At 43.6% G+C, this 11,768-nt stretch overlaps 2 protein-coding genes across 2 annotated transcripts in view; both read left to right on the forward strand.

Moving 5' to 3' along the window:
- Positions 1-187: 187 nt before the first annotated feature.
- Positions 188-3,370, forward strand: LOC131877892 (lipase 3-like). The gene is made up of 8 exons (XM_059223719.1): positions 188-443; positions 775-982; positions 1,298-1,412; positions 1,477-1,720; positions 1,796-2,036; positions 2,101-2,243; positions 2,334-2,982; positions 3,056-3,370. Exons 1-7 carry the CDS (start codon positions 246-248, stop codon positions 2,508-2,510), a joined length of 1,326 nt encoding a protein of 441 aa, XP_059079702.1. The 5' UTR covers positions 188-245; the 3' UTR covers positions 2,511-2,982; positions 3,056-3,370.
- Positions 3,371-6,026: 2,656 nt separating this feature from the next.
- The window catches only part of LOC131878391 (erlin-like), a gene marked incomplete in the record, with an annotated part of 6,364 nt that continues 622 nt past the window's right edge, over positions 6,027-11,768 (forward strand). Inside the window, 3 exon segments of the mRNA XM_059224344.1 lie at positions 6,027-7,025; positions 9,565-9,767; positions 11,176-11,712. Of these exon segments, the coding sequence (XP_059080327.1) occupies positions 6,027-7,025; positions 9,565-9,767; positions 11,176-11,662 (1,689 nt within the window).

Below are 11,768 nucleotides of genomic sequence, written 5' to 3' on the forward strand. Positions count from 1 at the left end.
ATGTTAAGAAAGGGCTTGCCAGCAATCAGAGTCAACTTGTTTGAAAAGACAAACCTAATATTCGCTTTGAGAGCACTAGATTCCTTTAGATCGCAGACAATCGTAACACACCCTCACCAGATCATTTAATGGATGTATGTACTGTACCCGAGCCCAAAGATAACCTAATGATATTTATGGGGAGGACCACACCTGGGGGCTTGAGAGTGAGTGTTGAGAAGACTCACAGGTAGCATCGCACGGTCATGAGTTGGTCCAACTCAAAAAGCCAGGCCTTTTGGGTCTTGGCGGCCTTGATTAGTCTAGGAGGTCCGACTTTTGGCTCTCGGTTACCACTTCATGTGGAACGTGAACGAATCGATGAGATCGTCAGGAGGTTTGAAACAGTGGAACAACATTCCAACAAACTCGAGCAGCCTGAGCTCAGACATGATTTGGACGTGGTGAGCACCCATGACATACACAGAGCTAGAGAAACGGATTACTCGGATCAAGGAATGACAATTTAGTTGCACTTTCTTCTTATTCTACTCGAGAATACCTTGCGGATCAACGTCTTTTAATGAACCTTTTGGAATGCGGAGCATGCACTCCAATCTTCTACCAGACAAGCATAATAGAAACAAAAAAGCGTCTCAAAATAGAGCAAGATAAGCAATTGCCTTGATTAGGATTTCAGGAAGATTTGAAGAATCTTTGGTTGCCAGAATGTATTCGTTCCTTCTTTGCCAGAAACCTATTGCTACGTCTTGATCTTTTCCTCTCTTTAATCAGCCCATTATGATTGCTCGGGAAGGTTATCCCGTGGAAACCCATACCGTGGTGACCGAAGATTGCTATATCCTGGAAATGCACCGAATTCCCCATGGGAAGAACAATGCCCCCACTGGTCCGGGCGATGTAAGGCCCGCTGTCTACCTTCAGCATGGCCTTTTGTGTTCCTCGGCTGATTGGGTCATGGGCATCCCGGAGAAGTCCTTGGGTAAGTGAGTGAGTGAACAGGGCATTGAGTTCGAGAGGTCACTTATCATTCATCAAACATGATAGCCGCCATCTTCACTTTGTGAGGAAGGGAAGGCGTAACTTTCCGAGAAGGAAATTCAGAGCCACAGATCAAGTTTCCTCGGGTGATGGACGCAGGTCTGCCATTGACGGGCAGAAAATACGAGAGATCTGCCTTATGAGCCCAAGGGGAATTATGCTCTACATATTAACTTAATACACTCTGGGATCGGGACCTTGGGGTTTGAAACGAGATGTGGAACCAACCGCTTCCTTTTCCTTTGTTTCCTAACAGGTTACATTCTGGCCGATGAAGGATACGACGTTTGGTTGGGAAATTACAGAGGCAACTACTACAGTCGAGAACATTGTGAGCTCAATCCCAACAAGGAGGAGTTTTGGCATTTCAGGTAGGGGTCAATCGTTGGTTCTTAAAAAAAAAAGAGAGACTCACGGGTTTATACCTTTTGGTAGTTGGGATGAAATGGGCAAATACGATATTCCGGCTATGGTGGATAAAGTCATCTCCGCCACTGGTCATCAGAAGATTCATTACGTGGGCCACTCCATGGGCACCACTGGCTTTATGGTGACCATGAACAAGCGCCCTGAATATGCAGAGAAGATCATGATGGCCAACCTTTTGGCTCCCGTGGCTTTTGTCGAGCACATGAAGAGCCCAATCAGATTGATTGCGCCTTTCGTCGACGAAATCGAGGTAATTGGAGATTGATTCTCCCATCTGGCTAGTATCAAAAATCCCAACCATTCTGGACTAATACGTCTCTTTTAGTGGATCGCCGACTTCTTGGGCTTGGGCGAATTCCTGCCCAGTTCCGGTTTCATGGATCTGATTGCCGACATCTTTTGTGATGGCGGTTGGCTCCAAGGAATTTGCGAGTCTGTTTTGTTCTTGATGTGTGGCTTTGATGAGGCCCAAGTCAACGAAACTCTTTTGGATACCATTATTCATCACACCCCTGCTGGAGCGTCGACCTTCACAGTGATTCACTATGCACAGGAAGTGAATTCTGGTATAGTGTACCTAATAAGAGGTTGCGTGACCGCCACATATACATATATCCGTTGGCTTTCTAGGCGGGTTCAACGCCTACGATTTTGGAAAGGAGGACAATCAAGAGATTTACGGAAGCGACCATCCACCTCCGTACTCCCTGGCTGACGTGACTGTTCCAGTCTCTCTTTACTGGGGTCAGAACGACTGGCTGGCACAACCCGCTGTGAGTGCTTTATTTGCCTTCAAAACAGGATTTCCCCTTGTTTCACGGGCATTGCGTACGTAATGTCCCATTGCTGCTCCTTAATTGCAGGACATCTTGACTCTTTTGACGAGATTGCCGAATGTCTATGATAACTATGAGGTGCCCTATCCAAATTGGAATCATTTGGATTTTCTCTGGGGCATCGATGCCAACACTTTGGTCTACCCTCAGGTCATCAGCAATATGGCCAGAGCTGAAGCCGAATTTGGAGGCGTCAAATCCTAAACACTTAAACAAAAAAAACCTTTTCAATGATTGGATTGGACGAATGCGTAAACACTAGTTTTTCAATCTCAGAAAAGGGCCCGTATTTTCTTCAAATCATCTATGAACATTTTTAAATAAGTCACCCATGCCAGATTTGAGTTCATGGGGGCTCTTGAATATTTCAGACACCCACAGAGCACGCTTTTTTCATTGTACTAGATAAAAGTTTAGATCTAGTTTGTCACCATAAATGGTGTCTACAATGATAAGACTGTGCTTTGTGTGAGTGTCTGAATATTTATTCAAGAGCTTCTGTGTAGCTCGAATCTGGCATGATTGATTTAATTTGAACTTGTTCATAGGAGGTATGAAGAAAGACGTCTTGTTTAACTGAGTTTAGAGAAACTACTTTTATGTTGCTTTTCCAATCCGCCATTTTGCCCCGTACTAGGACACGAGGCAAATGGTAGGCCTAATTTCCTAGAAACAGGTATGTCCACGGTTCGAATCTCCTTCGCAGCTTTTGTCAAGGAAACTGTTCAAATCTAAATCCACTCCCACAGACAAAGGACCAAGCTGATACCGGACTTGACATTGCCCATCGGAATATTGAACGACAAGATGGCCGGCTTTGCTGGCCGGGCGAGGTTCATCCCTCCAAAAAAAATGCTGACTCTGATTCTTATTTCCATTGTTAAAAGCCATCATAATTGGCTAACGAAGACAAATATTCAGCACATACAAAATAACTTAGCCGACTTCACTCATTTTTAACAAGTCTTTGCCACACAAAGCTTTTTGGCATAGACCTTAATCTAAAGTACTCAATGTGAAAATGAAATAAATCTCTGGTACAGAAAAACGCCAATCATCTCCGATCCTCGAGTACTATTTTCTTTCTCCTGTGCCTCAAAGACTGGTTGTGAAATTCGAGTAGTCACTCTCCAGTAATTTCAAAACTTGCGCAACTGAAGAATGCGATTTCAATTCGGTAAAAGAAGACCTATCTCTAGTCTTAACTTTAAGAGAGGAACTCAGGTGGACGATGTTATGGCCTAGGAATTTGGAGTGTCTTAATGAGTAATCTAAATGCAGAAAATGTCCAGACAGAAAAGGACCGAGTGTCGCGTTATGGCCAATTTTTTGGCCATCAATTCGACTTTTCTACGTTTATTCCTTGTATCCTAATGCTCCATGGACCAAGGGGCATCATGATATCCAACATTGACCTTCAGTGACCTTCAATGGTCTAAAATCAAGATGTGGCGCAACTAATCGAGGAAAGGTCTGTCTGACCCAAGAAGTGGTCTTCAGAGATTGGAATATGGAGCCAATCTCCAAGTCGGTCATTCCTTCGAGGTGGTGCAGCGTGGTTCAGAGCGGATCATCGCGGAACTGACCCAATATCACCTTAGACGTGATCAGACACTGACATAATCCTGACACCACAATCAATAACCAAAACCAATCTGGCACCCATTCTGATGGTACGTTTGTTCATAAATGTATGAATTGCTCTATTCTTATCTGACCTGGTACTTCAATAAGAGAAAAGGACCTTGGCTAAACGGCCGTCTTTCATCGCCCAGAACAGCCTCTCTCGATATTAGCCCGACTAAGGATGGAAAGTTTTGCTTGCCAGACCATTGCTAATATGCTCGTGAATATTGAACCTGATTATTGATGGTTCGCAACTCATCTCCATGAATTATGGCATTACGAACATAGTGCATAAGGAGCAAAGATCAATTCCATTGGAAGTGTTCGTATGCTTTGCGCTTCTCTCGCGTCAGTCAATCACAAGACTTGGAGGTCGAACGTACTATGGAAAAGGTGAAAGTTCCGGTCAAGCTTTCAGTTATATGATAAAGAAAGCAAATAGAAAAGGAGGGTAATACGTATGATTACACATACCTATCTACTGAAGAGTGACTGACCTAACGCGATAGATGCCATATCATAAAGGATAAAAGATGGTTCTATGTAAATAGAACCTGAAATCACAGCTCAAAGTTTTAACATGAAACTTGATGGATGGTCTTTGGGGGTGGATAATTCTTTTTTGTGCATCAAGCTCCGTTTCCTCTCGCAGTTTCTGAGCCCAACGGTTATCTTCAGGCTAATGTAGTCTGCATGAAGTGAGCGTTAATGTATCAAGTTTGATCCAGTATCGACTATTGAGTGATAATCAGGCTTCTGGCCATTACTGCCCTCCTTCATTGGATTCCCTGGAGATCTTCGATTCACTAATGAAAGTGGTGACCAAGCAAGGTCGCCAGAAAAGCCTCGGTGGTAACATGGAGAAAGCTAGAGCTAGAGCTCGGTTTCGGTGACAACAACGGCAGCCTCCTCGGAATGAATGGCCTCTGAAAAGCCTCTGAATACAATATCTCGATGAATTGAAGTTTTTCCTAATGAAACGAGAACCACTCGTTAAAATTGCCGTTCAATGTGGATGACAAGGGGCAAAAAGTAGGGTATGAAAAATGGCCTTGGAGCTTTCAGGCGTGTAGAGAAAATGATGATGCTGCGCTCAGAAATCACCCAATGTACGCCAAACTTTTCGAATACTTATTGGCTTGACGGCATAAAAAGACGAGTATATAGCGTGATGTTTTGGCACGCCAATAAATCTGAGACGTCAGCCCGATCCACGACTGGCAAATATACGTAGAATCGCGGACGGACATCATGGTCGACATGCAAATTATATGCATCGAGATGGAACACATTTTTTTTTTTGATCTTGAATTACTTTGAAGCAGTTCTTATTCACCGATCCTCTCCTTTGCGAAAGGAGGAGACTTTTCGGTCGGGCCAAATAAAAAATCTGGATTCCACAAAGTAAAAGAACTATTCTCAACTGAGCTCTTCAAGTGCTAAGCCATCCTAGGAGGACCCTTCTAGACCGTTAGGGAATTCGAATCACACTCACAAGTGATTTGCCCACTAACGAACAACCACGATAGGATTACTTGAGACAACCTAAATGGTAAGAACAGGTCCACGGTTTGGAACTGTCCGCCAGTGTATGGAACCAAACTACACGAGTGCCAGCGCAGTCTTGTTGCTGGGGTTCTGCTCGAATTCTTTCCACTCTCCTCACTCTCTCCTCTGTTTTCCTTTTCCTTTCTCTCTCTCTCTCTCTCTCTCTCTCTCTCTCTCTCTCGCTGGCTCTTTTTCCATTTTCGGAGGGCTCGTTCGCTTGTTCCTCGGCGTTCCAGTCGTTGAGTGGAACACACGAAGCATCATTTCCTTATTCTGCATCTTCAATTGAAGCCAAAGATAACTCGATTTCAATTTGTGCACAGGCAAATCAGCCGCAGCAATTCACTGAAATTCATTGCGCACAGTTCTATTGAGCCAGCATCCATCCACAAAAAGAATCAACTACCGTTCATCGTTTTTATAACCTTAGACTCTTACCAATTCCAGTCACAGCCACCAGCTTCAAAGCCAAGCAGACTTCTTTCCCAAGTCACGATATGAGTAGGATTGGAGGAGTGCCCCAATGGGATCGAGCGATTTCTTGGCATGAATGACTTGTCGCAAGAAGACAAACCCAATGAGTCAAGGAAACCACCTCAAACTGTTGCTTCTCAAATCAATCCTTGTTGTGATCTTGTCACAGGCGGCTCTCGTTTCAAAAAGGACAGTCCATCAAGTGTGGTCATCCGGTTGACGGGAGAATGCGAGCTTCTGGCCTTCAAGAGATCTCGATATAAGCCATTGGTGGAGGGTGTTTGCTCAACTCGAAACTTTGTGCCACGGGGTCAGCCTTTAACGATCCAAGAAAATATCTGTCAAGAAAAACCACCATCAGGTCAAAAGCACTTACCCTTGACGTCCTCTGGTCTCCCGAACTTGGACAACGAAAGTGTCATTCGCTCCACTGACGAGGGTATTGCATCGGCTTCATCTACTATTTCATTGGGTCTGAATACTCACTCCTTGGAGGATTCAATTCCATTAAAATCGACACCTCGGGTGAACTATTCTACCTCGTTCGAGATCGGAAAAACTTTGGCGAAATCAGCCAAAGGACATCGTAGTGCTAGTGGTATTCAATCCCATCCGGTGTATTTGGTTGTTTCGGAGCGAGGAAACCCGTTTGAAAGATTGCACCAGGCCAAGGGGATCAGAAACGTCATCAGCCAAGTCCAAGACGTGAATGACATTTTGAAGAGACTCTCAAACATGGGCGATGAAGAGGATTCATCATTTTCCTTGGGACTAGACCAATTTTGCACCACACGAAAGAAGCTGTGGACGATTTGCAGTGTTGTGGCCGCCATCCTTGCGTTCATAGTCTCGATTGTGGCGGGTTCCATTCACAAAGTCCATGAAGGAAATGTGGGGATCTACTTTAAACACGGGGCTCTCTTGGACCATTTCTCTCTCCCTGGCATTCATTTGAAGGCGCCTTTTGTCACGGATGTTAAGGAAGTGAGCGTGAGACCTGAGACAGACACTTTGCCGGATTTCAACACGGTCACGAAAGACGGCATTCAAAACACATTCTTTGAAGTTCAGGTAAGGCCCAACGCAAGCAACTGTGTAGAGAAATTGGTCCGAACATCCTGAACTAATTCTCTCCTGTAAGCCTTTCCAATAACATGATGATCAGAAAAGTTTTTTTGCAAGAGAGGACGAGAGAAAAACTTTCACTCCTATTATAACGGTTTGGCTCATTCAAGAGAACTTTTGGGAAGATTTAGCCTCCCAAGGTTCTTTTTTCCACATTCGACCGACCTGTATCTAAAAAAAAAGAAGACTTGGGGACAAATGTGAAACCACTCTGGGGGAAACTAAATCATACACTTTTTCGTGTTGCGAAGAGGTCACTTCAAAGATGGGCTAAATATATTGCTGCAAAAGGTAATTTATGAAAAGGGCAAAATACGTTATTTAAATCCCTCTGCTGAGGTGCATGGCGGTCAAAAGGGATAAAACTCCCAGATGCTCCCAAAGGAACCCATGAAAAAGTTTCCCAATGTGTTGAAAACATGTCTCAGATGGAGTGCTTGTGCTTAGATGTACTCCTCGAAAACCTCGAGATGACATGTGCTAAAAACGAAAACAACCTTTCTCGAGAGCACCAACCTCACAAACGCAAGGCTACTCAAAGTTCGTCCAATAATGTCTCTCGCTTGGAGCATATCACTTATCCCAAGAGATTCAGTCTTTTGGGTGCATATGGGTCTATGGTTGGTGATCCATTCTCAGGTCAAATATAATGGTCCCATAACCAATATCTCTTTCGACCTCCGAATTGACAAGATGAAAGGGCCTCAAATGACCTTTCAGAGGTCCTAACAGACGAGAAGGTGAAGAAGGATCTCCTTTCAGGTGGCCAACCGAGGACACTATGGTGAATACTGCTTTAAGTATATTCCATGAAGATGAGAGTGAGGCCAGATTGTTGATGGATTGACAAGCACGATTTGATTTGCATGTCATTTCGTTAGATCAACAAAGGCCAAAGAATAATGGAACCACCTCACCGAACAAAGGGAAACACATTTTCAAGATTGGCGTTTTCAAACCATAGTATATAGAGCCTCAAGGAAAGCATTGGGAATATTTCTCAAGGTATCAATGTCAAGTCCGTCTAAATATTGGAATGCGACATATGAGGAAGGTGGATCAATATATAGTCTCTACTTATAGAACGACTATGGCCGTGCGGTGATTCTTCTCTACAAATGCACTCACCGACCTCCCTTGAAGTCCCAATATTGAAAATATTCGGATTTATCTCGACAGAAAAGACCTCAACACACTCCAGAGCCTACCCACAAATTATCAATGTCGGACATTTTGTTCTGATGTTATTGTTCCATTGTGTCGGTTCCTCGGAAAGTCATAATTAGAGGGCAACAATGCAAACAAAGACTCGAGAGAAAAACGGACCTTGGCAAGCTGCTCATCTTGAACAACCAATCTTCAATGTGAGTTGTGTGCCAGAAAGCAAGCAAAATAATACGCTGACAAAACACTTTCTGAAAGCTATGTATGTTCATGCAGTACCTACAACGAACAATGAGGTTGTCATTGGCCGTCTTTTTAATAGATGAGTCAGTCACGGAACAAGCTAAACCTAACTCCATTCACTTTCGTGGGCAAGAACTCCTATTTTACGTAGATGGAAAGGAGATGCTGCATGGATCTTGTCTGCAAAGATAAATTGATCAATTCGGGAACGATCTCAATAAGAAGTCAGCCCTCCAAGCTGCTTCGGCATTAAGACTTTTTCGTTTTCCGTTGGTCCTTCCGATTAAACGCAGGGTAAGGACAACCTTCAATCTTTAGATTGGTTTCCATTCTACAGGTTTTTACCAACGCCACAAATGGGCAGATCCAATCCCAACATTGTATCAGGGTTTGTAAGGGAACGTGACATACCTGGAACAAGAAAAATGAGATTAGAGACCACGAGAATATTGACAGAAAACGTAACCTCTGGAACACAGTCAAAGTAGTTTCTTGGCACACATAATTTGTCTCCTCCAAAATTATTCTGTCAGCCTTGGTGCAAACCAATACAGGATCAAGTGAAAGTGAGCAGTCAAGGCCACGCTAATAGGTTACCAAGTAAGCTCATCTTGGCCGGGTTCCAACCTAATGATGTCCTCACAATACATCCTTAAAATGATCTTAGTGGAGGCAAATCTCCTCGAGAGGAGATCAATTTGTGGGCTGTTCCAATCCATGGCCCAACAAAAGAGCCAGATTGAGCTATTCAACAGAGGCATTTGAAAGTGGAACTTCGTAGTACAAAAGCGGTGGAACGAAACACTCTAAAAGGCAATTTTAGGAGATGTTCAACCGTAAAGTTTTTGCTTTCTTGGCAACTAACAAGACATGAAAAGAAGTCGTTTTTTCACCTCTTCTTTGTGTCATTTGTCCTTGGTTGATCAGAAAAGCGGAATGCTCATGGAAGTGCCATTTTGACCTCCCCGGCCTATCTTTTGATGGGGATGCCAAATGTCTTGGGAGTCAAGCCCCTTTCCCCAAGTCATATAGTACAACAGTAGGGTGCTCCTCAACATAGCTTTGATCTTAATTTCAGGTCATTTCAGACGTGAGCATGCAACAAATCGTGGCCCTCATCAGAAAATTTGGAATGAATTACAAGCAAGCTCTTGTGTTCGATCGAATCAAAGAGGAGCTCCGGATATTTTGTGCCAATCACACCGTGGACGAGGTGTACAATGAAAAGTTTCTGGACATTGTGCAGGCCGTCAAGACCAGAACGGAAGAAAAAATCAAAAGGTTTGAACCCTCGCCATTACGCACTGTTGTTTCTTGCCTTCGTCTATCGATAAAACGTCGAGACTCGTTTCCTGGGGTACAATAATACTTTCTATCAGTCATTCATGATCAAGCAATGCACTTTGCCTAGCTAAAATATTGGAAATGCCTTGCATTTCAACTCCATTTTGCACTTGCAAAAGATTGGGTATGTGAACTAGCTGAAAGGTGGAGTGATCAAAGGAATTGCTACCCAAATACCAACTCGCAGATTGGAACATTCCAACATTTTCAAGACTTCCAATCATTTTGGAATAATACGATTATTCTCCACAATTGACGGTGAACACCCACAGCGTTCCGGTTTTCTCTAGTTTTATGGAAAAATGGTCCTTTCCATCGTTTTCAGTCTTTGATTCGCTCAACGAACATTTTTTAGAGAGAAGAAAAACCGAAAGGTTTGCAGGTATTCTTAGTCTGATTTTCTTTCAAAGGGACAGAATTGAGGACCACTTCAGATTGGGGATAATGTTCCAGAAATAAGTGGAGGAAGGAGGAGAAATGTTTCTTCAGGCCTATGGCAAGAAGAAGTAGGAAATGCGTTAGAAAATCCTTGATAGTCTGAGGCCTAAAATGAAGAAGAATGATCGCATGGCCTTCGGAACTTTTATGTTCGACGAGAACAGAGGAAAAATATTCCAAGTTGATTGTGTATGCTTTAGATCATTGTTCATTTCCTCTTGTTTACCTACTAAACCCACTTCTGAGACTTCATCTAAGGCTTTGGATGAACTTACTAGGATAAAACCTATTGATCAAGAGGTTGTTCAAAGCACCTTCAAACAGAGAGACGGAACTTTGGCCATGAAAAAACAAAATCACAATCATCATTCAGGCAACAACTACTTTTCAAAGACAAACAACTTCCTCCATTATTGTGTTTGATGGAACAGTTCGCAAATTATAATCGTAAGAAAGAAAAAGAGTTCCAAGCGAACAAACCGACGATCAAAGTATCAGGAATATGAAATAAAGCTTAAATCCTGGTTTGGGAGAGAATGTCGTTGCTCTTTTTGCTTAGAGCTCTTTATGAACGTACAAATAGGTCTACGGAATGTCGAGTCAAGCGGGTTATGAATTGGCGAGGAGTGGCTTTGTCTAACTGACTGAGCGAGAGAACAGCCTTCGATGGGCTTTCTAGTTTCTTAGCCTTTGTGCACACTGGACACATCCATCATAAGAAAGCTCTTGGACAATTTTCCATTATGAAAGTGACATCCCCCAAATTGTTACTCTTTGGTTCTCTCGATGGCCGTTCGTTCGTTCATCGAAGGGCTGCCCCAAATGTTTTTTATTCTACCTTTTAGAAACATGCTTATTCAAGAGGGGATGAATTCATAGCTTCCATATCATGGATATCTACTTACAGGCTGGGCATGGACGGGATCAAGATCCTGAACTTGGTCATTCCCAAACCCGATATCCCGCCCGATATCGTGAGCAACTACAAAGCCGTCAAGGTTCAATGGACTGAGCAATTGGTCGCCACGCAGCTACAAAGGACCGAGCAGATCCGAAAAGAAACCGAGTCAATGAAGGCCGTGGCCGATGCCAACCGACAAAAGGCCGTCTTGGAGATCGAGCTCCAGAAGCATGTCCTCATGAAGGAAGGTGAGAAGGATGTCAGTCTCTTGGACAATGAGATCGTCAGGAAGAGGGAGGAAAGCAATGCTGACGTGGAGGCATACAAGAAAATCAAGGATGCAGAAGGCAATGCCGTTCTGTTCACCAAAGAGTACGTCCAATTGGAAATGGCCAAGGCCTTGTCTAATAACACCAAATACTACTTCTCGGGCGAGCAGAGTGTGTTGGGTGCACTCCTCAATCGGGTCCTAGGCAAGGACACCGAAACGTGATAATCCCTGGACTTTCACTGTCCCCTCGACCTACGATAACAACAACAACATAAACCAAATACAGACCTTTCAACCAAAAGAGGGTTCGAAAATAGAAATCCCATGG

This window comes from Tigriopus californicus, chromosome 3 (assembly GCF_007210705.1).
Source record: "Tigriopus californicus strain San Diego chromosome 3, Tcal_SD_v2.1, whole genome shotgun sequence".
NCBI classification, from domain to species: domain Eukaryota; kingdom Metazoa; phylum Arthropoda; class Copepoda; order Harpacticoida; family Harpacticidae; genus Tigriopus; species Tigriopus californicus.

What these genes read in the sequence shown, in the direction of transcription:
- LOC131877892 (XM_059223719.1), top strand. Translation starts at nt 246, where the DNA reads ATGAGTTGGTCCAACTCAAAAAGCCAGGCCTTTTGGGTCTTGGCGGCC. An exon ending in CATCCCGGAGAAGTCCTTGG is followed by an intron (nt 983 to 1,297) that starts GTAAGTGAGTGA and finishes GTTTCCTAACAG; the next exon opens with GTTACATTCTGGCCGATGAA. An exon ending in CTTTCGTCGACGAAATCGAG is followed by an intron (nt 1,721 to 1,795) that starts GTAATTGGAGAT and finishes CGTCTCTTTTAG; the next exon opens with TGGATCGCCGACTTCTTGGG.